The 26812-nt window shown below is 44.0% G+C and overlaps 1 protein-coding gene across 6 annotated transcripts in view; it reads right to left on the bottom strand.

Annotated features, from left to right (window-relative positions):
* USP32 (ubiquitin specific peptidase 32) overlaps window positions 1-26812 on the bottom strand; it is a 122531-nt gene that overhangs the window by 37650 nt on the left and 58069 nt on the right. For all 6 annotated transcript variants that reach the window (XM_083587381.1, XM_083587384.1, XM_083587379.1 and 3 more), the window contains exons 5-9: window positions 21605-21764; window positions 4669-4800; window positions 3563-3670; window positions 827-942; window positions 355-417 (exon numbers count right to left, since the gene is read on the bottom strand). In XM_083587381.1, the coding sequence (XP_083443507.1) occupies window positions 355-417; window positions 827-942; window positions 3563-3670; window positions 4669-4800; window positions 21605-21764 (579 nt within the window). The remainder of the gene's footprint in view (window positions 1-354; window positions 418-826; window positions 943-3562; window positions 3671-4668; window positions 4801-21604; window positions 21765-26812) is intronic.

Below are 26812 nucleotides of genomic sequence, written 5' to 3'. Positions count from 1 at the left end.
ATTCCCAAGGAGTGGGGGACCCATTAAGACTGCATTCTAAAATTTATTCCAGTCACTGTTAATAACCCCTTGTTATATAACATCCCCTTCATTCTAGGTATCTAATCCATTTGTGCAAAAACAAACTTCTCCTATCCATAACCATCAACTATACTTGGCTACTCCACTTACAGACCATTTCCATTCTTGCAACCTATCACTGGGTTGAATTAACAGCGCACACACTTATCAACTCACTACGACCCACTGTTACAGCGGCAATTGTCCATGCTTGCCGGGGCTGGTAGAAGTTGTAGTTCAGCAATATCTACACCTGACAGAATGGAATGGAAAAACAGACCAGCAGGCTCTTACCTTGGTAGTGTCATGTGCCTTCAAAACAGCTTCTACTATGTCCGGCAGATTCATGTGCAGCTCCTTGGGAGGGAAGAGGAAAAAGAATGACCCTAATGGACAGCTGAAGAACAAGATGTTCCAAGAGTCATTCAGCCTTCCATAGAAAAGCTGAGAAGCAAAAAATAATATTCTATCCACCCATTTTATGCAATTGCTGGATGATCTGCCAGTTTATAAACCTAAAAAATCAGTTTCTAGTTAGCACAACAGTAAAGGCATCTCTCTTAAAAACCGATCTGCTTATGTTAAACCACTAAAATACTGGCACTCATCAAGTTTGCTGCTCTCCTTGATCCAGAGAATGAAGGAAAAAGAAGCATTTTAATATGCAAGCTGCAGTTCTTTTTTAAAGCCTTCACTTTTTTTGCTTTGCATGCATGCAGGCAGGACATTTTAAAAGACAAAGCGACTTTTGAGTGCAAAAACTTACAGGAATGTCATCTGTACGGTTATCTTTCCAGACTTCCAAAAGGGCAACCACCATGTCTTCAAGTTCAACGCGAGACAAAATCCCGTCTCGGTCAATGTCAAAAACCTTGAAGCAAACTAAGGGAAAGAGAAGAGAGCTTGTTCTAACCAACAGCTATGCAGTCAATTAGGATACATTTAAGGTTCAGAGGAGGAACAGGGTTCAATGGCACAGCAACAAAGCTCAACTTGATGGAAACTTCATTCCCATTGTAAACAGGAGGGGTAGCGCTTGGGGTTGATTCTGATCGGCACAAACATGAGGGCAAAGGTTTAAAGGCCCCTCCCCACATTGTCCAGATATAGCTTATCCCCCACCCAATACACTGGGCCAGCGTGTGTGGAAGACCAAGGTTTGTAAGCTTTGTGGAAGAGTTTTGAATGCAGAAGATCCCAAGTTAAATCCCCTGCATTTCCAGGGAGCAGTGGGAAGGTCCCCTGCCTGAAAACCTGGAGAGCAGCTGCCGGTCACTGTTGACAATACTAAGCTAGATGGGCCAACAGTCACACTTGGTTTAAGACTGCTACCCATGTTCCTATAAAGTAAAGGAGCAGTGGAAGCAGATGGGGGGGGGGCTGCAGGCCTGAAGGCCAGATCGGAGTCCTCTTGGGCCTTTCAGGATCTGCCCAGGTCATCCCCCTCACTGACCCTACTCTGCACCCTCCTGTAGTGATTCAACTTTGCTGTAATGCATCCCTGAACTGTGGAAATACCTCTTGCTTGTCTTGATGGAGTGGCGTGGGTCTCTGGCTACACCCACCACTGGGAGGTATCAACCCCCCAAAAAAGTTGCCTACATGAGAACATGGGCTTCTGGCTGAAAAGGGTTCCCCACCCCTAAAGCAGAACAAAGCTAGAGTAATTCAGGAGAAACGCTTTTTAAGAGTGGTTTCTGTGGAGGACTTTGGAAGGAGGAGGAAGAGAAACAAAGCTATTTGATGAACTGAGGAGAGACTAGAGAATGGCTTCATTTGCACAACACAGTAAGCCATAAACTATTGCTTACTGTGAACAAGCATCTAGCTAGTGTGCACTGTCCTATCATTCCCCTTAGAACAAAAGGGAGCAAAACATTGCAAACCTTGTTTTACATAAGCATCCAAACCAGGGTCATGGTTTGCTTCTCGCTAAACAAACATTGGTTTCTGAAACCACAATACTGGGTTCCAGCAACACAATAAGCAACACCAGGAGAGGAGCAAAGTGGAAGCAATTGGGTAGCATGCTGTTTCTCCACATTGAGCCATAGTTTATGGCTTACCATGATGTACAAACAGGCATGTAGTAGACAGAATATTCAGTTCACTCTCCATTTTTCTAAAAATCATATATTGGTATTTCCAGGACAAGGTAACATCATGCACTATACATACATGGGCGTAGGCTTCCGTGCCACAAAGAGCGCAAACTGTTTGTGCTTATGAATATTTTATTGAAGAGAAATTAAAATCCACTGAAAATAAGGTTATTGCCAACCAGCAAACAAGACAGCCTCTTCTAGAGAATTGATTATAATTGGCATAAAATGAGAGAGTAACTCACAATAATATATCGGATTAATAGAGCCAGGAGACAAACAGGAATTAGCATTTAAAAGCCCTCATTTTTAAGGCTGTTACATGAGATTAAAAAGAAGAAATCTTTAGCAAGGAAGCTTGGCACTGTTTCACACATTATCAGGGTGAGCAAAGCTAGGTTTGACCACTCAATGGGGAACTACAGCCGCTATTAACTTTTCAAAGACTGCATCATCCATACTTTTAGCTGTTATTTCACTCGTTTAAGCCCTGCATCTCCTGTGCTTGAGTCAGCTTACAAGATCAATCACAGAAACAGCAACCACTGCATTAAAGCCCAGGAACAAATCAGACTCAGCAGACAACCAACGCTTCACCAAGGGTGGATCTTGCACCCTCTTGTGAAATGCTGTTAAGAGATGGGCTCTGGCAAACCTCTGAGAGGTCCCTCCCAAGCTTCAAGGCCAGTGCTGTGAAGGCCAGACCACACACAATGAGAGTTCAAATAGAGGCCTTAGAACAGTGACACCCCATTGGCTAAGTACCGCAGGCCCCTTGGTCTTCAAAAACCAAGCCAAGGACTTCCTACTTTTGAAAATGTTGCTATCTTTGTGATAGTTTTTGTTATGTGAATGGTGCCACCATATTCTCCAACATGCCCCAGCGCAAAACCGGGACACGCCTCTTCAAGACTGCGCTCCTGTATGAGTCACATGACCCATGAGAGAGCGCACCACCCAAAATAGTGTGCTTTGGGGGCGCCATGATCTCATGCAAGACACATGACCAGCTGTGATCTCATGCGTTTTTGGGCATTGTGTTCTCATGCGAGAACATGGCCCCCAAAGGACGTCCCAGACAGTTGATGAATATGTGCCACAGATCCCCTTGGGTGGGTTACGAAGACCACCATTGGCAACTACTGCCCTAGAAGATCTTAATTGTTGACAGGGAATATCAGCAAAAGGCAGTCCTGTAAGGACTAAGAGCCCAGCATCCCAGGGCTCACCGCAATCCAGCATCCTGTTCTCACAACACCCAATTTGATGCCTATGGGAAGCTTGTAAGCAGGACCAGAGTCTCTGGAATATGTAGGTCCCAGGGTTATAAAGGGCTACGAAGGTTGAACAAGTTAGGGGGCACACTTAAAAATGCAGGAAGTTCTATTTTGCACACTCACATTTCTGCCTTTCAGCCAGCGGTCCCCTGCAGCAGGCTGAGAGTCCGCAGGAGATTTCTTTGAAGTCAATGTGATTGTCACGATTTTCATCAAAGGCATTAAAAAGACCTGCCAAGTGGACAGAAGCAAAAAGCAAAAGGTCAGGTTCCAACCAGCATAGAGATTAGCCTATCCCAGATAACCATATCTTGGTTTAAGAAGCCAAGATATGCACAAGCCTATTGCCCAAGCGTGCAGCTCCTTCACAGTGTGTCTTAACAAGCCAGGAAGTCTCTCAATCAGTTTCCTGTTTCAGCTGAACTAGGAAACTTCAGTTGCCAGGCTTCAAGTTGGTTTGAGATCCTGACTTGTTCAGAATCTGCTGGCCATAGTTTCTTGATATGGCTGAAACAGTAAACTATGGCTAAATAAGAAACTTCTTTGGATTATCAAGGCATGTTGTGAAGGGAGGAGCAAAGAGGCTGCATGCGTGAACAACAGGCTTGTGCATCTCTTACTTTAATAAGCCAAAACAGAATTATCTTGTTCCATTCCTACCTCCAACATTTCAACCAAGTGTCAAATTATTCAGAGTTGCCAGGTTGCAGCTCTGACATCCCAACTTCAAAACACAGTAACAGAAAACTAGGGCAAATGAACTGCAGTGTCTTTTAAGAGCTGCCACCTGCTGAGCATCTACCTTTCCATCCCATCCCTTTCCCTAATACTTACCCTCACCATTTGTATGGAGCAAACTGCTCTCATCTCTCGGAGAGCAGGAAAACGACAACTCAGGAGTGGGGATGAACAAATGTGTGGACAAGAATGGTCTCAGAGATGGGGGGGGGGAGTCTACAGCACCCCCCCTTGAGATCCACTTAAACCAATGTTTTAATCAATGGTGCCCATTCCACCCTCAGCAAGCTTATTCCTCCTTCAGCAGAGGTTCTTTATGCTGCAGTGTGACACATTTAAAATACTGTCTTAATATACTTGCAAGTCCTTTTAGATTGGCTAACCTGTTAAACGCCCACCCAGAGCTTTTGAAATGGGGCAGGTTGTAAGACTGGCACTGTAGACTTGTAAAAATAAAATAAAAATATAGATAACCCATGAATGTTCCATACCTTCACCCAGAGATGGATGAATGGGAGGGGAAACCAAAGGGCCAAATGTTTCCAGATCAAAACGTCCTGTCCTTGATTGAGCTTTCAGAAGCCAATACCGTTTTTCAAGATCAATGATATCAGATTCTTCCACTGTGTAAAAAAAAGATGATCAAAGTCAGTCAACTGAAGATGCGGTTTTAAAGCAGAGTGTTTCATGTTAGGGCAGACACTTTACGCAGGTCGCAAGATAAATGGAGCCAATTCAGATGTCCAGGAGACTTTAATTCTGGGGTGGGGGTGGGGGTGGGGGGATGGTTGTGCTTGCAAAGCTGGCACATCACACCTGACACTTAGTGTGGTGTGAGCTTTTGCAGGCAACAGGCAACATCAGCGGCACTGTGGACTGGAAACGTGGCAGATACGGGACCCAGCAGTCCCGAGGGTCCGGTATGAAGACAAACCACATCGAGTGAGGATGAAAAGATTGCACTCACTATGTAATGTGCACACTGTGGGTGGGGGGTAGGGACTGCTAAAAACTGAATACAATATTCAAGCTTTCAAAATCTCTCCTAGATGATCTAATACAAAGACCAAAAAGAAATGCACGACTCTACGTGGATGTCACACAAATGGTATACAAATTAATTAAATAAAAATAACAATAAGAGTTTTCCTGGAATAATATTGCCCAAGTAGAATGAACTCAAACTGCTCTGCCAAAACTGAGATAGTAGTAATAATAATAATAATAATAGGAATTCTTTACGTACACCTCAAAAAACGCTGGCAGCAGACATCCAAAAACATCACAGAATTCAACCCTCCTGCCTCTGTCCTCTATGGGAGAAGTTAGGATGTGGTGGACAAACAACTACTGGAAAAATGGCATGTGGGAGTCATCAAAGAGCTTATGTCACACTTACTCTCCTGCCCCCAGGATTACCCCTTTCCTATTAAACTCCTATATCACGGATAGGGTAACCTATGGTCTTCCAGATTGCTGCTGAACTACAGCTCCAGTCATTCCTGACTATTGGCCATGATGCCTGAGGCTGATGGGGAGCTGGAGTCTAATAAAACGTGGATGACCATTGGTTCCCTATCCCTGCCAAATGAACAGGTGAGTGTTGCTCCATCTACTAAAACATTTCTGCCTCATTTCCCTTCTAGAGCAGAATACTGGGTGAATCGCTCCCTGTTCTAATGCCAACCCTAAAACAGCTAATTCAAGAGGGATAGCAACCTTTTTTTCCTGCTGAGGGCCACGTGCCGATGGTGGGCAAAGAGCCATTCTAAGGTTGGAGCTGATCTATTTGGTGGAGCATTGAATTGCCATTGTATAGTTCCTTTTCAGGCCAACCAGAAGAAGATTCATGAAACAGAGATTGGAATCCGAGCATCTTGTCAACGGAGTTCCGTTGGGGTTGCACCAGCACAAGTAGACTCACAGAGTTTCTCTCATAGACTTATTTCAGAAATATTTGGACTGCTTGGTTTTGAGATACTGAGTTGTGCAAGTCATCATTTTTTTGGCACTTTATATATTATTTAAGATTTTTATGTGGTAGGTGGTGTTCAAATGCTGTACATTATTGTTAATGAGTTTTTGTAAACTACATACAGAGTTGTTTAGTTAAGGAGTTGTAGTGCAGCAATATCCAGCGGGCCACAGATTTCCTACCCTCTGGGATACAACAATGCAAAATACAAGGAAAGTAAGTTAGAGGACAAGATCAGGACATCTTCAAAGATTTTTCAGCACCATATTTTTCACTGTCAAACATTTGGGAAAGTTACAGCAGCACCTAAGACTGGTGTACACGAAGCGCTTTGAATATCTAGTAACAAAGCTGTCTATATTAAGCACTGCCATGTGTGATCTCATTCCCAGATGGTCCTGAGCCCTTAAACCCATGCCAGCTTTATAATAGGATTAAACTTCAGCTCTTTGGACCAGTTACCACAAAGGAACAAAAAACAAAACAAAAACCTACACACGCTTGCAATGGACCACAGAGAAGCAAGCCGCAAGGCCATTGTACGCTGTGAGTTTCCTCTTTCTCCAGTGGACTAGAAACCCAGAAAGGGCAAGCAGGATTGCAGACAAACATAAGCTTTCCTCATCCAACAAGGCCATCATAGATTTGGTAAAATTCAAATGGGCAAGAGCCTTGCACAGAATCTGTTCATCTCTATGGTCAGTTTCTAAGGATGCAAGGGATCCACCTAACTTGCGTCTCACATTCTAGGAGGACAGTGAAATAGGAAAACGAACCAATAGGGGAGAAGCTGCACCTGATCTAACAGGCTCCACTCCCTTGTCTGTCTCCAGGCCAATACAGCAACAGTTGCTGCTGTCTCCTGCTCTCCATTTGTGGTACCCTGCTCTTCAGATGACGAGCCAGGGTGGTGTAGCAGTCTTAACCCAACCCTGCCAATTTGGTTGGACTCCAACTCCCATCAGCTCCAGCAGGCATGGCCCATGATCAGTCTAACATCTTTAGGTCAGGAAAGCTGGACTGGAAGAACACTGGACTAGCAAGACCCAGGGTTCAAATCCCTGCTCATCTGCGGAGATCACTGGATGGCCTGGAGTCATTCACTACCCCTCAGCCTAACCTACTTCACAGGGTTGTTGTGAAGACAAAAGGGGGGCAACCACGTATGCTGCCTCAAATTCCTTAGAAGAAATATGCCGCACCCCCCGAAAATAGAGCCTCCCAGCTCCCACTTGGGTGTGTTTCCTTTTTGCAGCCAATGAGATCTTCCCTTCCAGCATCCATCTGCCTCTTTCATGTGGTTGCTACTCTAATGGTGTCCCAGAAGGGAAAACACCAAAGGGGTAAACTGGTGACTCCCAGTGGTATTAGCCCATCACTGTGCAGCCTGCTGGACTTGGGCGCCTCTCTGAGCAAAGTCTCTAGCAGGTTTTGTTCTATTTCACTGGCTTCTCAAGTTTAAGAGCTAGCATACGGTTTTAAAAAAACAACACACAATTGTTCTGACAGCTGACATTTAGAAAGTAATAAGCACCTTTACTTCACTCTCATTGATCAAACACAACAAAATTCAACAGTCTATAAAAGGAGCAGGGCAGGTCTAGGCTGAGTTGGGAGGAAGAGTGTTTTTTAAAAAATAAAATACTGTAATAGAACAGGAAAACAGTAATTATAAAAATGGCCACAGCAACTAGCTTAAGTATCCTAAAACATTTCAAGATCTAAAAACGTAAAGACAGACTGTGTTCTTTAGTGGGTTATATTTTGCTCAGTGTTGCATGAAATGGTTTCCTCAGTGTTATCTTAATTCCTTATGCCAATATAATCTCTCTCTTTTTTTGGGGGGAGGGGTAGTATTTTATCTGCATTTCTGTCAAGCAGAGGTTGTTGGAAGTCAAGGTGAAAGAAATGAAGTGTGTTTTCTAAGCAGTCATCTTTAGAAAAATAGCTAACAAGGATGAGAATGCAGAACTGCTACGTTCACAGAATGGCAGACAAATAGGTCCACTGTATTATTGACTGGACTCAAATCGCCTAGAAAGAGATTAGCTGTTTTCTGCAAGGCAAAAACTGCAACTAAGTGGGAAAAGAACATTTACCGTGTGGCTCAAAATCATACATCAATTATTTTCTTATTCAAGTTATTGATTATGTATTTAGCAAAACAGTCAATTTCAACAACAGAATTGGTGACTAGGCTAAATTCACAGATTGTGCATCAGTCCAGGCTTTCAAATAATGCACTCAATGCTGTGTATGGTGTATCCACTGCACACTTAGTAAAAAATCTCTGCTCTAGCTGTCATCAGGTCTAGAAACTTGATTCTTTTAAAAAATGAAGTCATAGCAGAAGAAAACTGAATTACTGCCCCTAAATATGGCATATTAACAACCCAGTAAGTACTGTGCACTTTCATATAACCTCCTACCAATTACATATTATTAATGTCTCAACAGTCCTCAAAACAATGGTATAACACTGCTTCCAAAAGCATGTCCATCATTCACAGAGCTGCCCTCTCCAGATTAGCCTTCTTGCATCATCTATTAAAAGAGCTGTGGCATTCCTCGCTGATGAACATGTAACTCCAAGATGCTCTGCTTTATTTCAAAAAATAAGCCACAGCTGTTGTGCATATTTATTTATTATGCTTATCTGTATGCAGGAGAGACCTTTTTGGTGTTTCGGTCACTCTCGGAGGTTGGGAGACAGAGGCACCTGAGAGGGCCTTTTCTGTGGCAGCCCCCAAACTTTGGAACTCCACTACTTCCTGATGTACACCTAGCCCTAACATTGGTTAACAATCAGGAAACACGCAAAGGAATATCTTTTTACACAGGCTTTAAGGAATGCCCTACTTTATATTTTCTTTTATACTTTCTGTAGATCAGCTGATGGTAGTTTTGTTTGTTATCATTTAGCTTTTATTGCTTTTATCCTGCTGTAACCTGTCCAGAGACCTTCGGTGAAGGGTGGATAATAAATACACCAAATAAATAAAGAGCACCGCTTCCCACAAGAAAATACCAAAGCAGTGGACAGCATTGAAATACAATAAGCATACGATACAAAATTCAGAATACTCAAGCCACACTGAGCAATGACCACACATCAGAAAGAGTCAGTATGAACAAAGCAGGCGTCCATGACACAGCTGCCGCTCTAACCAACCTCCCAGCTGTCAGGGCCTCTCCAAATGCTATTGGACTACAACTCCCATCAGCCCCAGGCAGCATGGCCAATGGTTGGAGATGATGGGAGCTGTAGCCCAGCTACATGCAGAAGGCCACAGGTTCCCCATCTCTACTTCAAGCAGCTGCCTAGATCTTCTTTCCTCACAAACAGCTGATTTGGTGCTCTCCTGCATATGAAAATCTGCACCACATACTCTATGCACCCTGCAAGTCAAAGTGGATGGGAGGCCTTTTGGGTGTGCACGCCTTGGTTTTTAATTGTAGTTTTGTATTATCTTTGGTGGCTTCCTTGTGCACCTTCTACCCTACCTTGTGAGAAGTTGCCTCCTAAAAAACAGGATATAAATTCAATTTAAACATATACCCAGCAAAAGGAGGTTGCAAAATTCTTGGCTGTGTCCAGGCATTCACCTGAGCAGGTAATGTTTAAAAGCCGGAGCGCACGTGTAAGCTCTGACTCAAGGCTGCATGAACATCAGCCCTGACCGTGATAAAGTGAGTGGGTAAATATTCGCTTGAATGCAACTAGAAGCATCCATGCAGTTGGAGATCCTGATAAAGCCTTCTTGGAATGCTAAAGATAAGTCATCATTTTCCTTTGCAGAAGCAATATACAGTAACACCCAAACAAGGGTGGGGGGTGGGGGAGAGGCAATCTGAAGGGCTGTCATCCATCAGCTGTTGATCAGCTCAGAAAAGAAGCAAAACGGATTTAAACTTGTCTTTTCCATTCCAGGATGTGGTTTCTATGTAGGATTTGTGTAAAAAAAATCAGATTAGAGATGTTATTAAACAAGACCAAGTCTGCTTAATATTTTATACTTTCCTCCCTTGAAAATCAGTTTATGGCAGCATTAAGGGATGAAGTCCCCAGCTCCAACAAGCCTCTGGCTAAGTCAACAACCTGTATCTCAGTAGGAGCATCTAAAAATTCTAAACTGAATGTCATAAAAAAAAAGACACTTAAGCATCTCTGCTGATCTGAACTTTTATCTATGCGTATCTGAGCAGACTACAGTCAATGAAGGTGTATGTAACGAAAGCCAAAATGAAAAACACAGCATTTTGAAGCCTCTCAAGTCATTTCTTTCAACACCATTAACTCCTACAACCTCTGCTCCCTTGTCCCAGTCTAGAGCTCTTAGGAACACAGTGGTAGACATCGCCTTTGTATGCAGAAGTTCCCTGGTTCAATTCCCAGCATCTCAAAGTAGAGATGAATCCTGAGGAGTCATGGCATAAGAAGGCAATTTCCAATTTTCTACAATACGGTAGACTCCCTTCTGCCCCAACTTACAAGCATTCTGACTATGAAGCACCCTTCCACACACCCCACCCGCTATTTTGGTTCTCAGACCCCAAAGAGTCTCCCGCAGCCGTCCAATCCCCACTCAGATGTTTTTACCCACCTAATGGGACAATTCTCCTTGGTTCACAACAGGCGCAGCATACCATATTCCCATCATTTCAGCCGCCCCCTTGCCTACATCAACGACTCTCGCGGTGAGAGTTCCCGGCCAATTTCGACCTGACACCCAGAGGAACCGCTCCATGTCGCCAAACAAGCCGCCTTTCGGCCCAGAGGCAATCCTGGGGACGCATCTCGAAGAAATCCTGCCATTTGCCACTTTCCAGCAGGCAACCCGTTAACCGATCTGAGGCAACAAGATCTAGTTAAGGTGACAGGCAATGACCCAGCAGCTAAGAGGATCAGAAGGTGGAGAGATGGGAGATTATGTCACACTAGGAGGGTTTTGCCTTGGGGCCAGAAGCCTGCCCAGGCACTTTCATCTCTCCCTTCCCTTATGTTATCAAGCAAAAGCACATACATGAAGGTGCCTGCTGCTTGTTTGGAGTCGCCTATGGTCTTTTAACCTGGTCATTTAAGAGAAAAGGTATCCCAATATATTGTAAGTTATGGGGCCCCACAAAAAGCTTATTAGTCTACTTATGTCTATATCAGTAATACTTGGTGCACCAAAGAGCTAAGAAGAAAAAGGACTCTCTTCCGGTATATGAGCTTCTATGCCTGATCGCCTGAAAAAGATTGTTACTCATCACAGGTGACCAGACAAATGGCTGTTAGTAATAGACTTGTGTTTGTAATCCTACAGTGCATTTTAGAGGTCTTTAGAAAAAGCATACCTGCTCCTGCTTGCCTTCTCCTTCAAGGATGCTTCCATTCATTCATTCATTCATTCATTCATTTATTTTCTCACCTCTCTGCTGACGGATGGGATGTGATTAGTTACTTTGCGTTTTATTAGCATGTATTACATTTCTGGCAGTATTAAGATGTACTTCAGTAATCTATTGCAAAAGCTACCTGGGGAGAAATTGCTTGATAGCAGCCTACAAAATCTTTCCAATAAATAAATAATTTGAGAATTCTGGTGGCAAGTCAAAACACCTTTGGATCATGTGCAGTGATCAATCGCTGTGCTTGGTGCTCCTGCTGCCTCTTGCAGCTACTTTATGTTATTACTTTATTTGTGGCTGTATTAAGGAAACTACATGTGAGCCAACGCACATGGTTTCTCTCCAAACAAACCACAGATGGCAGCCAAGTTTTGCTCTTGATGTACTGATTGTGGTTTGAAGAGAAACCATCCATGAGCATTGGATTGTGAGGCTCATCGCTTATTGCTCTCAAATCCATGTAGGGCGGAGGCAAAACAGGATTCGTTCAGCAGCCTGCTTTCACATACTGCTCTTTTACAGTAAGTCATGGCTTACAATGATGTGTGAACAAAGGGACGTAAGACGCTGGCTTATACTGGTCCATCTAGCTCAGTGTTGTCTACACTGACTGGCAGCAGCTCTCCAGGGTTCCATGCAAGAGGCCTTTCCCAGCCTTACCAGGATGTGCCAAGGATTGAACCTAGGACCTTTTGCATTGTGCTCTGCAGCTGAACTATAAAGAGTCTAGTGCTATGCCTGGTGTTACCTAAAACCGTCATGGTTAAAGCAACAGTTGAACTAAGCAATTCCCAGCATTACCATCAACTAAGTGTGCCAGGTGACAAGACAGAAATGGCAGACAAGCCGACTATTCCAAACTGTACTGAAAGAGGTCTAAAGCCTGTATGGAAGTGTGGACCAGGACTGAGGAGATCAGGGCTAAAAGCCCCATTCAACCACCAAGGTCATTAGGTGACCCTGTGCCATTCAATCTCAATGATAAAATGATGAAAGACAAAGAGAGAAGAAACCCTACTCCTGCCTTCCCCAACTTGGTGAATTTGCTGGGGCTGATGTGAGTTGGAATTCCAAAGCATCTGGAGAAGGCTACTCTAAACTCTGGACTCCGCTACATTGGCAAAGAAAAGGCACTTTATATGTGTTGTATATGCATTACAACACTGTGACACCAGATGGCACTGTGGAGTTCCATTTTTGCCAACCCAGTTTTTCATACAAAGTTTACAACACATTTAACTGAAGCGATTCTCTGGTGTGCTTAGATCCAGCCTCTGCGAAGGAAAGGGCGAGACTGAAACACGGTAAGAAATGAAGTAAGACATTGCCCACTGCTGTTGAAAAAAGATACCGTCATTTAAAAAAACGCTCCACACGAATGCTTCAAGGCAAAAGGGATTGCGGCTAACGAGTTTCTTTCCAGCCAGGCACCACCAGCCAAGCAAAATTGAGTTTTCTGTGAACTGTAACAGGATGCCTGAAATTATTTAAGGATACCCTAGTGAGTTCCACTGTGGTCTTTGATGCTGAACCACCAACCGACACCCCGCTCCCTGAATGCACAAATGAATTCCCAGTTCCAAAAATTTACATCTAGCCCAACCTACCAGTTTTGAACAGCCAAGGTACACATCCATGGCAGGTATCTCCAGAGGCTAAGCTTAGCTGTGTTATTTAAGCGCCGCGGCATGAGACACCACACAGGCATTTTGCAGTGATTAATGACTCAGAATGGCTTGAAGGAGGCTACGGTTGCCCTCCCAGAGAGCACTTGACGGAAACAAACTCTTTATTTCTCCCAGTTTAAGCCCAACAGTGAGACGTCTTGCTCTGCTGTTTTTGTTTTAGTTGAGATTTACAGCCCTTCTCGACCCGCTGGCTCGGAGCAGGTAACGGCATCATATAATACTAAGAGAGATGGTCTGCTGTCAAAAGCTTTGTGGGATAATTCAGACAAAGAAAGTGGTAAGACAATTGGTTGGGGTGGGGGATGAACAGAAGGATGAACAAGGACAATGTGAAGCAAATCTACCCTCTCCTCAACACAGTCCTCCAGATTTTCGGGTCAATAATTTCAGGGCTTGGACTTCATAGTCTGCAGGGCACACCTACCCCAGGGAGCTTCTGGCAAATGTGCCCGTTCAGGGTCAAAATAAAGTACAAAAGTCTCTCCTCTGCCCAGAAAAACACAACTGCTTTTGACTGATTGGGCAAAGGGTAAGGTGGAAAGAACATGAGCCAAGCTATTCTGTAGCTGCAAGAAAGATGCATGGGCAGGAGAAAAATCTTGCCCACACTATCAAAATTATGCAATACATATTGCAACTTTCCTCTGAATTACACAACTTAAAACTTGGCTCTTTGATTATATAATCGGACCAATGAAATCTGTACTAATCTTGGCATGAACTTGTATTGCAGTGTTTTATTTTGTCTTTTTTTTTTAATTTGTTCTTATTGCAATGAAATAAAAACTTTTTTTAAAAAACCCCACTCTGGAGCTAAATATTGGTGAAAAAATAAATCTTCACTCAGCTGTAAGTCTCACTCATAACACTGGGAGAGTCATCCCCCCCGGCTGCACAGATAATATCTCTTCCAAGCAGCAGGCGATACGTAAGATCCCTCTTGGCCCATGACCCTGGGCAGCCACTGCCAGTCAGAGCAGACAACATTGAGCTATAGGGACCAGTGATCTGTGCAGAGGTGGAGAGGCTGCTGGGCCCCACAAGGAGCACATAACAACGTAGCCTCTTATGAGGAAGATGGAGCCCCTGGCTCTGCAGACAGAAGCTCCTAGATTCAATCTGTGGTACCTCCAGTCAAAAAAGATCAGATAGCAGGCCATAAGGTAGTGATGAACCCCCTCTGCCTAAAACCTCAGAGAGCTGCTGCCAGTCAGAGTAGACAGTGTTGGGCCTGATGGACAAATGGTGCCATGTTCCCACAATGGGATAACCCCACAAATTCTGCCCAGAGTTATAGTGACTTCTGGATTACATCCTCACAGCAAACCATACAAAATGAAGCTCTCTTTTACTGAGGCAAACCACTGAGTCCTTTGAGCTTGACACTCTCTACTCCGATCACCATCAGCTCTCCAGGGTGTCATGCAGAAGGTCTCTCTCAGCACAGCCGTTTGAGATATCTTCATCAGAAATGCCAGGAATTGAGCCAAGGGTTTTTAGAAGCACGCACCAGCCATGTGCTCCCCCGTCCGAGAAGTGATCAAACAGCTTCTTTAGAAGCCAAGCTTACAACACGGTGAGGAATATGTGAATCAGAGCTTGGCTTAAATATTTATAGGTTCGTTGTTCAGAAATTCATTACAATGTGTATGTGTTTCATCTTCTCTCTCTCTCTCTCTCATACACACACACACACACACACACACACACACGTGTTTTGGAGCTGCAACTTTCAATCTCTTTGAATCAAATAAAAGTATCCTCAAATTAATCAGCCAGCAGGTCTTTTAATTAAGTTTATTTTTTTAAATACAAGTACTTATAAAAACTGCAGGGGGGAAATGCTACCTTAGAAACATGAGTCTCACCTGTTTTGGACATAAGGGAAAGATGTCTTCTGAAGTGACATCAACCTAAAACCAAAGGAAGTGTGCTCTCCTAGGGTGCAATTTCATGAAGACCTCAGTTGTAATGCTGTAAGTGATTACATGGGTGTAAGTCCCACTGGACTCAGTAGGAGCCTTTTGACTCAGAATGCAGCCTCTTGGATCCTTGCTTTAACACTGACAAACCTGGGATCATCACTTCCTGCTATGTCCAAACCAGGAAACTATGGTTAGACTGACTTATTTTATTTGTTTTGTTTTCTGTTCTGTTCGTATTATATTTTTAAATGTTTTATTTACATGTGATTTTAGTGATGGTATTTTGATGATGCTGTACTGTCACCCTATTTTTATTCATTACCTTTTGATTTTGAACCGCTTTAGGAAGCCCTTTGGTTTTGAACAGCAGCATATGTTGAAATATAGTATGGTGAATAGCTTCAGAAGAAGCCAAGGCAGGAAGCCATGGTTTGAAGCTGGCTTCATATCCTGGCTTGTTCCAAAGCCACTGTTTTCCAGTTCAGATATTAACCAAACTCTGGTTAATAGAAGACAATCTGTTTAGTTTGCTCTTGCTGCAAAGGGATGTGTACACACCCGGAAGGCTTGTTCATATCTCTGTGTATTAAGCCAAGATATGATTGCCTGAACCAGTCTGTACACACAGAGACACACAATATCATTATAGGCTAGGCACTGCGGTTGATTTATTTTTGACCATGTTTTACTGTAAGCCACTCTGATCTTATTAGGGAGGAACAGTAAGACAGAAAAAATTAAAATGAATGTAGATTTGTCCCTACCTGGAGGCTTATCATCTAAAATTAAATTAATGTGCATCACATCAGTTGTGAGAAACGAAAAGGTTCATGGTATTAACCTTCCATTTTTTACTTTAAAAAAAACATTTCTAGTCTTTCTAATTTATACTCTGAATTCATATGAACAGATAAGCTCAGAGGGGTGGCTGAATAAATTTTCCTGCTGCTGGAAGGAAAGACTTCAGTATCCTGAATCCCTTCCCTACTAATGATTAAACAAAATCAATCAGTACAAGACACCTGACACAAATCTGATTTGCACAGTATATTACCAGTGGCAGAAATCACCTTTCATTGCAAAATTTTATTTTTTAGTGCATTATGCTGAGAACCCTGTAAATATCCCAATTAAAGACAACTTCCCTTTCCCTTGGCTAAAACGTTTAACAGTTAACACATAGGGAAGTGTGCCAAAAGTTAATTTACTATCTCACAAAAATCAAAGCCATAAAAACAAGCCCAAGCTGCAAAAACTGCTACACTAACTTTCAACTTCAGCAGCTACCCTGGAAGAATATTTATGGTTTAAATGAAATGGAACAGAATTTGATTAAAAATGGCAAGTGTGTGCAACTTGGTGTGACACTTCAAAATTCCCTTTGTAATTTTAGGCCAGGGAGAAACATAATTAAAGTCATCTGCCTTCCAACATGAATGTTATTTACAAGGGGGGGGGGGAGGAATAATATATATTTTTGGTTAGTGTTTCCTCGATATCTTGGCTCATTAAGTTAATTTAAATGGAGCCACTGGAGCTTCACAGTAAACGCTTGCTGTCTTCTCCCTTGAATCAAAGTTAATAACATTTGCCTATTTTTAACCAGGGCTATTTTTCATGGCTTTGCCAAATAGTTTTGACAGAAAAACCAGCAAGACATAGTTCCTGACTTGATTTAAATCAGGGATGAGGAACCTGTGGTCCTCCAGATATTGCTGAACTCCAACTCCCATCAGCGCTAGCCAACACAGCCAATGATCAGGAATGATGGGAACTATAGTCCAGACACTACTGAAAGACCACAGGTTTCCTCATCCTTGATTTACATCATGCCATGAACTAACTTGTGCCAGTGAGCTCTGGCATTTTCACTAAAATGGTAAAAAGAAGCCATAGCAGATCCTGATTCTCAAAGTCCCAAAGTTTCCTAAAATTCAGCCAGAAACAACTGATCCAGACCTCCCCTAATCCATTTTGACAGGCAGGTAGAGCTTCCCACCTGATATCACCATTACACCAGGTGAAGCGTTTTCTTTTACCTGCAGGTTTCAGATCAAACCACATGAGCAAACAAAGCCTTTCTTTGTGGGTATTGCTACAAGTGCCAATCAGCTGACCAATGCTTACTAGAGGCCCTGCTTTGGGCAGAGACTGGCTACGCTATAGAGTTCCCAGAAACTCTGCAATGCAGCTGATCCATACAGGGGCTTGTTGTATGTGACGCTGGGCACAGTGCAGACCAATGAGCACTGACAGAGAGCCTCACTTGCCAAGGAGCAAAGCTTTTAATGCTCCCAACTTTTCCTTTGCAACCAAATTTTTGGCCGCGACACACCTGGCATCAAATACGACCTTTCACCTTATACCACCACCTTTAACCCGGCATCACAAGTCAGTGTACAAATACAGAAAATGGATTAAATTATCAAATCTTAGTAAGAATCTCCAGCCATGAAAGTCATAATGCAGAAATGACCCGCACAATGTTTCACCATTACAGTGATTTATGGAAGCGACTATCTGCAAGGGCTCAGGGTACATGGAGACCATCTTAAAGAGGCACCAAAATATCTCTCCTAATGGTGATCATGATTGTGCTCATGTATATATACATCTACATTTTATACAAAATTTACAGATTTTTATTCTTCCCGGCAGAAGACAATCTAGCAAACACTGTGAACCAATCCTCTTGCAGTAGGGGGAGAAAGACTCATGTCCAGAAGGATCCATGCTGTCTCTTGCCATCCAGGTGCCTACTAACTGGAAGGCTGAGAGCTCAACCAGCTTGGCTCCAAGCCCTGCTGCTGCTCTCTAGGAGAAGCCTTTTTATGTTAACACTCAAGCCATCCACTGCCTTTGGGCCAACGTCCTGTCCATACCCCCCACACTATAATCTCCAGGCATCCCGGCTTGTTTTGGTTTTCTGTCACTGCTCAATTTGCCTTGTGCCTCTTGTAAAGTGACATTTTTTAATGACCTTCACAACCACAAGGGAAATCAGCGGAGGTATAATAGATAAGCAAAGCAAGGATGGGGGTGGGGGGAGACTCTGCCTCGTCGCTGCCCCTCGTGACCTTAGATAAGAAACTCTCGCAGCAGCTTTGGGGGGGGGGCTAGCAGCAGTTGCTTAGCAACTAGCTTATGCCATTCACAAAACAGGCCATGATAAATATCTGGGGGTCATTTTTTAGCTCTTCCCCAGTTTTTGCTTTAAAAAAGGACACCACACCAAGGGCAGTCAACTTCTGCATTTTCAGGGGTCGTTCTATTCCCCAGGTAATGACTTGGAGAGAGGGACAGGATATATTGTCACAGAAGCTGAGCACCCTGCAGACAGATGAGCTATATCATGAAGCTGGAACCACATCATTGACAGACCATTGGCCAGATTTGGCCAGCATGGTAGTCAAACTGGTGTCCTCAGATCCTCTCCATCATAGCCAGCATGGACAATGGTCAGGGATGATGGGAGCTGTAGTCTAACAAGAGCTGGAGGGCACTTCTTTGGCTACCCTAACTGGCAACGTTTCTCCAGCGTTTCAGAGAGGGAGCCTTCCCCAGTTCTACCTGGAGATACCATCTCAGTACTATCATGAGACAGTAATCTAATGAAAGGTTGATGAACTAAGAATAGTTGAAGAATATCTTCATGAATTGTGATACACAGTGACTTCATCTGCCCTAACCAGTGCTGCTCAGAGTCATCTGTCGATTGAAACCTAGTTAGCCACTCCTAGAATGTTCTTTATTAGACATTCCATTTCTTGCTTACCTTTCACCACAAGGTTCCAGGGAAGGTAACAGCAATTTAAAGAACACAATATCAAAGTCATTGTACAGCTCAAAACGCAGATCAAAATACAGTGAAATACTGTTCACTGTTCACAGAAAATATATTCCTAAGTGCATATTCAGAGGGAATATGCATTTAAATAAGAGCATTCATGAAAATCCTTAAGAAAATTTGCAGATGAATGCAAAAATGTGATGGAATGGCTCTCTGGTAAACTTGTGGAAAGGTGGCACAGAGTTGTATACAACCTTAGTCCTGTTCAGAGTAGACCCCTGAAATTAATGGGTATGTCTAACACTAGTCCACTGAGTTCACCAGGTCCACTCTAAATAGAAATTACATCAAATATAACCCCGATGGGTGGGGTTGGCCAGCCTGCTGTGAAAGACACAGTCAACGGTATTGAAGGTGAGAGTAAACCTTTTAGGCATTCTTGATGCAAACTCGAACAGGCTCATATAGAGGTCAAACAGCTATTTCAAGGGGTTGAGAGCCTGTCCTTCATTTGCTCATCTCTCACATGGGCAAACTGCAAAAACTAAACTGATTCTAAATTAAAAACAGATCAATTCCCAAAAAATGGGCATAGAAAAGATGAGAACCTAAGAATGTGAGCCAGCCACCTAGGAATTATTTGTTTCCTCATTTCCTTGGCCTCATAAATTCCAAAACAAATCGCTCTGTTTCACAGCACTTACAATTCTTGCTGAAACAGCCAGCACAGACTGTAAATCCCACGGCAAATACAGATATTTCAGAGAGCTATAAAAGTGCTCCTGGCTTTTACCAGCAGTGCCTCCAAAATGCCTCCAACAGCGCAAACCCAAAATAATCAGTTTTCCAATGTTCCCTTCTAAAATAAAAATGGAGGGCTCTGGCCTTCTTCTAACAAGACAATTAAGCATCAATATCGTGGGCCTGGGAAGCTAAAAATGTCAACATGTGTGAACAAGGAAATCTGGAAGTCTCAAGTGACTGTATTAAAATTAAGGGATGGGGTAGAAGAATCATAATTGGATTTATTCAGTATCTACCAAGAAGCTCCACAGGATGATAGAGATAGGCTGATGCATTGCTTGCTTGCCCTGTGTATCTTTGGGAGAAGAAAAGGCTACGGAGTAAACCCTACATAAATCCCGAGTGGAGTCCGTAAGACGCCTTGGATGGCGCCTTGTACACCTCTTTCCAGCAACTCCTGCAGCCAAGCTGGTGCCAAATGTCTTGCTCCGGCTTCCTTTGAACCACACCAGCAAGGCCAAAAGGGGGGTCTTGTTGTCTAAGAAGCCCAGAACCTCCATACACACTGCCCAGTCTTGCACCCTGAAGAGGTCACTTTGGTGCAGTTAACGCAGCTGTTTGACTTCACCCTCAGAGGCGCACTCCATTGTCTCTCGAGACAGACAGATGCCAACAATGTATATGCCCTGTGTGAAGGAGATCTATGAAGCCCAGTGTTTTGGTCAAGGTGAACATATCTACTGGAGGGAGGGAGATCTACACATGATGACTCCTCTTTAATGAAGCACCATACTAAGAGGAAGTGTAGAAGCAAGAGGGAAAAAACATAAAGATGCTCAGCTATTCCAAATATTGTTTTCTTCTTCAGTCACTGGACTGGCAACAATCAGCCAATGGGAAGCTGGGAATATCCCCTTCCAAAATACCAAGACATCTGCCAATCATTATGATGAGCCTCTGTGGTATGGCAGAAGATAGAACATCAGACTAGAACTAGGGAGGCCCAAGTTCAAATCACCCACTCAGCCATGAAACTTGCTGGGAGATCATGAGTCGGTTACACTCTCTCTCTCTCTCTCTCTCTCTCTCTCTCTCTCTCTCTCTCTCTCTCGCCTCCCTCACAGGGTTGTTGCGAGAATACCAAGGGGGTGAAGAATCAGGTACACTTCCTTGAACTCCTTGATGGAAAGGCAGGATATCAATAAATAAATAATATAAATGAGGTGGCAATATATGCCAGTATGAAAGCAAGCTGCCTCAATTCTTCCTACATTCTTGGATGTCATGTGACAGGGATAGGGAACCTGCAGCCTTCCAGATGTTGTTGGACTACAACTCCCATCACCACTGGCCATGCTGGCTGCAGCTGATGGGAACCAGAGTCCCAACGACATCCAGAGGGCTGCCAATTCCCCATCCCTATCCCAGGGCAACACATGACACCCCATTAAGTCAACACAGAAGTTATCAACCCAAGCCAGGGGCCGTAGGCTTGGGATCCCATTTCCTACAAGGATTGAGTGGATGCCTCTGAGAAATCGATTTCCCTAACACAACTGAACATACCATTTTGAGAATTAGCAAAATATAACAAGCCCATGATGGGGAACCTGTGGCCCTTTAGATGTTGTTGGACTATAGTTCCCAGCAACCAGTCAGCATGGCCAATGACTAAGTATGATGGGAGCTGGAGTCCAGCAGCCTCTGTAAGGCTACAGGTTTCCACTCAACTGGTCCAGGCAACTGTAGAAGGCTGCCACAGTAACTAAGCTGTTGTGCAAGAAAAAAGGATGTGTTTCTTGAACAATCCCCAAGGAGAAGCTGCAGAGGCACAATGTCAGTAAAATCAGGGCAGAGTCTACAAAAGATAACAGGAAGTAAGGCAATTCCTTGAGAACAAGTGTTACTTACAGTGTGTGACTCCAGCAAGGGTTTGATAAAAAGTCGGGGTGTCGCTGTCATCCGTAAGCGTGACATACACTCCCCCTGAGAGCAGCCAGCGGGAAAACGTGAAGGCCTCTTTATTTTGCCACAGCCAGGTTTTGAATTTCTCAAAGTTTACCTTTTCACCCTGTAAAAAATAAAAAAGCAGAGGGGAGGAGGATGAGTTGAGCAAAGCAGTTTGTATTTGCTAATGAACTCAGTTGTTTGCTGCAGTTGGTACACTGTAGTACAGCCTACAGGGAAAGAAGCCCTTAGCTCAGACCCAACAGATGGCAATAATAATAATAATAATAATAATAATAATAATAATTTTTTATTTATACCCCACCCTCCCCAGCCAAGGCCGGGCTCAGAGCGGCTTACAAGCAATAATAAAAACAAGATGAATGATTACAACTTAAAAACAAAAATAACATACAATATTAAAATAATGGAACATTAAAATATTAAAATGTAGCCTCATCGCAGGAGGAGAAGGAAAAGAAAAAAGAAAGAGAGGGAGGGAGGGAATCAAATTGGCTCCAAGCCAAAGGCTAGGTGGAACAACTCTGTCTTACAGGCCCTGCGGAAAGAAATCAGATCCTGCAGGGCCCTGGTCTCATGAGGCAGAGCGTTCCACCAGGCTGGAGCCAGAGTTGAAAAGGCCCTGGCTCTGGTTGAGGCCAATCTAACTTCCTTAGGGCCTGGGACCACTAGGGTGTTGTTATTTATGGACCTTGAGGCTCTCCGTGGGGCATACCAGGAGAGGCGGTCCCGTAGGTACGAGGGTCCTAGGCCATGAAGGGCTTTAAAGGTCAAAAGCAGCACCTTAAATCTGACCCTGTACTCCACCGGGAGCCAGTGCAGCTTGAAAAGCACTGGGTGAATATGCTCCCATGGCAGAGACCCCGTGAGGAGCCTCGCTGCAGCATTCTGTACCCGCTGGAGTTTCTGGGACAGCTTCAAGGGCAGCCCCGCGTAGAGCGAATTACAGTGGTCAAGCCTGGAGATGACCGTCGCATGGATCACTGTGGCCAGGTTGGGGCGGGAAAGGTAAGGGACCAACTGCTTGATGCGGCAAGGGTGGAAAAATGTCGCCTTGGCTGTTGCTGTAACTTGCGCCTCCATGGAAAGGGAGGCGTCAAGGATTACACCCAAACTCTTAACGGAAGGCAATGGCACTAATTGGGCCCCCGCAAGAGAAGGGAGTTGGTCCCTCATCCCCATGCCATCCCGACCCAGCCATAGGACCTCTGTCTTCGAAGGATTTAGTTTCAATCGGCTCCCACGAAACCATCCAGCCACAGCTTCCAAGCATCTGGTCAGTGTGTTCGGGGCTGAGTCGGTGTGGCCATCCATCAGCAGATAGAGCTGAGTGTCATCAGCATATTGGTGACAGCCCAGCCCAAAGCTCCGGATAATCTGGGCAAGGGGGCGCATAAAGATGTTAAAAAGCATCGGGGAGAGAATTGCGCCCTGCAACCTACCTAGCAGGGTTGTTGTAGTGAGAACTGAGATATAAGTTAGGTGCATGCACCTGCACACTCAAGAGAGTGACACACAGGAAGTGAGTTGCTGGGAAAGTCAGGTGGTTGTCTACTTAGAGCCAAACTACATGTTATGTTCACACTTTTAATAAAGTGCTTAGAATTGGCCACTTTTAAAGAAAAAACAGATGTGGAGTCCCGATCCTGACTGTACCCCCAATCTGAACCAGGACACCAGAACAGTTTCCTACTGAACCATGAGCCCAAATTCCAAAGAAATGTTAAGATGGCCCTTAGCTTGCTTCCTGGCAGCGCAGCAGCAGCAAGGGAGGAGCAAAACAATTTCCGCAACATGCCCTAGCACACTGGGTGTTCATCTTTAAACCGTAGTTTATTTCAGCTATGGTTTAAAGTGATGTACGAACCAGGAAATTTCCTTCTCTCAAAATAATTTAGCGGTAGACAGCTGCAAACACAGAATCACCCACACAAGCAGCAAACGCCTATTTTTCTTTGGTAAAAGGTACCAAAATATCACAACCAATCTGCATTGAATGGATGCCATTCAAAAGCCCACCGAATCCTGTTATAAACAAAGAGGGGTTAAATTTACCAAATGGCCCAAGGATTCAGCTCTTAGCATTTCCAGTTTTCCCCACTCTCAGCTACCTAGTCCCACAGGCTGCCCCAATGCCCATGACATCACAGCAGCTAAGCCAATGGCAACTAGAGAGGCGTTAAGGAGGCAACTGCAAGCCAGAAGACGAGGAAGATGATGTGAGGGAAATGAAAGGCAACAAACCCGCTATACTAACTACCAGGCCCTTCAGCTACTTGTATTATAATATTAAAAATAATTTTCTCAAGCACTCCGCTTGGTGTGTGGAGTGGGAGAAATCCGCTAGGGCCTCTCTCATTAATATAGAGAGCAGCTTTGGCGGCTGTTCTCCTCCCTCCCCACCAGTTCATTATAATGCATGTGCGGCAGCAAACTACCTGATTCAAAAAACAGGAACAAAAAAAAAAAAAAAGAACCCTCACAGCTACTTCTCCAACACATCAGGTAGCTTGCTTTTCAAACACAAGGCCTGCTACTACATTCAAAGCAACAAAAAGATCAGAGATTACAGTTAAGAAGGGCTGCGTTTTGTTTTGTTTTAACCCTTTGCCACAAAAAGGTCATATACTGCCTCAAACATGCTTATCAGTAGCACACAGCTTGGTAAGAAGCAATATAGCCCACACGTGGCTCTCTCCACTGTGATTATCATGACAAAGTCTTCTGGGCACTTTTCTGCAGAAATAATTTTACTATTAAGAAGTATGTATTTTCCCAGGGGGTTGGGGAGAGGAGGGGATGCATAATGATAGAGGAAATATTTCATTTCACAGATGTTGGATGGATCTTAATAAGTTATCCTCCCAACTTAATGGAATGGCAGGGAATCTTTTCACGGCCAATCTTTAAAAAAGAGGTTCAGCAAGCAGGTTTTATGTTGCTTTGGAGGGGGGCGTGTCCTACACTGGGAGCCCCTAACCTGAAAGAGGCAATGCATGCAAACTGAGGATTCTCTTAGGCAGCATCTGATCCTATTGAATAGTCCATGTTGAGTGGAAATGATAGATCTGCCTGGGGTACTGGATGGTTCCTTTACTGGTTTTTGCAAAAGCCGGACCTTGACACCCCTGATTTCAGAAACCACCTGTCACTTCCCCAGAAGGGAAATTTCAGCCTAGTACAAGCGTTAAGCATACCGAGGGGCTTCCAAGTCACCATTATCAGAGAATCTCAGTGGCCCAAGCCTGGTTAGTTATTGTGTGTGAAGTGGGTGTACTAAGACGTGACAGCCCTCTTCAGGAACAGAAGGGAACAGCTATGTGCAAGAACTTAGCCCTGCAATTGGCAAGCAGTATGAAGCCTCTGGATTGGGCAGGCTTGGTATCAATACCCAATGCCAAGCCTTTTGCCTTTGCCTGGCTGATAGGTTCCCAGTTCCAGCACCCCAAGTCCAGGCCTAGAGCCAACCACTGCCTGGCCCCATCAGCCATATGGAGGATGCAGTCCTAACCACTGGGGAGGGCCTCTAAGGACCCAAAATGTTTTATATACATTTCCTGGCTACAGTTCTTATAACAAGGTAGCTAGCCTTTTTTTGCCATTACCTCCTAGCTAACCCTCCAGAGGCCACATGCCACAGCAAGCGTGGACAAAGAAGTGTGGCCACCTACATTCCTGCACATCAGATGCAGCACACACCGCACCACGGGAGAAAAAGAAAGGTGATTTTGGCTCTCCATCACCTCCTCCCTGCTAGAGCAGAGAGAACTTCACCAAATCAGGCTGGACCGGACCATATTCATGTGAACACAAGTATCTCTGTCTCACCCTTTTCTTTCCATGTATTACCATCTACTAATCAGCATGGAATGCTTCACATGTAACTCCAAGGAGAATTCTCGGCCTAGCTGGGAGAAAGGAGCGAACAAACAGCCCCTCACACTTGATCAACCACATGCTGCAAAAAATTATATTTTTAAAGATTTTTTTAAAAATCTGCCATCACACATGACATAATTTGAGAAAAGGAGGAAAACTACAGATGTTCGCCATAGGTGGCTCTGGGCTGGGCTGGAAAGAGAAACAAATCTCTTTTTTTGCACGAAATAAAAATTACACCCCCTCAAAACACAAGCAGCCTTGAAAATGCAACCACGTCTGTTCCCATTTAAAGAAACAAACCCCAACTGCAGGAGCAATAAAATGTCGAAGCCCTCCAGTGTGTGGCAGGTTGCATGTCCTCCTGAGATTAACAGGCTACCAAAATCCAGCAGAGAAGGTTACTGCCGTCTATTTTCATTTCAAAAGGAAGATTCACAGAGGACATTGCTGTAGGACAGAAGGCAAGCCTGCATATTTTAAGGGAGACCCCTTTGCCTTGTGCACAATCTTCACAGAAGCTGAACTGAGCCAAAACGTTGAGCCTCCATTTCACAGAACAGGGGTTGCTACTGATTCTGTACTGAAGCAACCCAAATTCCTCTACATTTAATCGGGCAGCCAGAATTATGCAAAGTTGCACTGTTTGCCTATAGCACAGTTGAGAGCTGGTACGGAGGGGAAGACTGGCAGGCACAGGCGAGATCTGGTGGTCAGCAACTGATTACAGGTAGGGCGTTAACATGTTTGCTATACAAAAGCTGGATTCCCATTCTTATTTTTGCAGGCAACTGTAAACTAATTTGGAGGGTGTAGTGTGTTTACGGTCTCATCTTTTGCTCATCTTTTGTAGTGGGGTGGGGACTGAGTTGGATCTGCCCCTTTATACATTTTAGGAGTGACTGTTTTATATATATATTTTTAAATCGTTTTTGAAACTTGTTTCTAAATGTTTGCTTCTGTAAGTCACTCTAAGTCACTTTTGCGAAAAAGTGGTGACTACAATTAATAATATTAATACCACCACGTAAGAGGAGTTTGCTGGATCAGGCCAAAGGGTGCTATTTTGGACAGCATGGCCTTGTATGCTAACAGAATTCCTCTTGGACTGGGCTCACTTGATAGGTTTCCACCCAGGATGGGTGGTAAACTTCCCTGCAGGCTTTGGCTTGGTAACACTTTCTGGTGTTTGCTCCTTCCTCTGCAAAGCAGGGCCAGCAGGGTTCTAACCCACAGAATGAGAATTTACTTTTAAACTTATCAAGCACAGGA

This window comes from Podarcis filfolensis (genome assembly GCF_964270895.1).
Source record: "Podarcis filfolensis genome assembly, chromosome: 15".
Classification (NCBI taxonomy): domain Eukaryota; kingdom Metazoa; phylum Chordata; class Lepidosauria; order Squamata; family Lacertidae; genus Podarcis; species Podarcis filfolensis.
The sequence above is the reverse complement of the archived record's forward strand: the minus strand, read 5'-3'. Positions and strand labels throughout refer to the sequence as shown.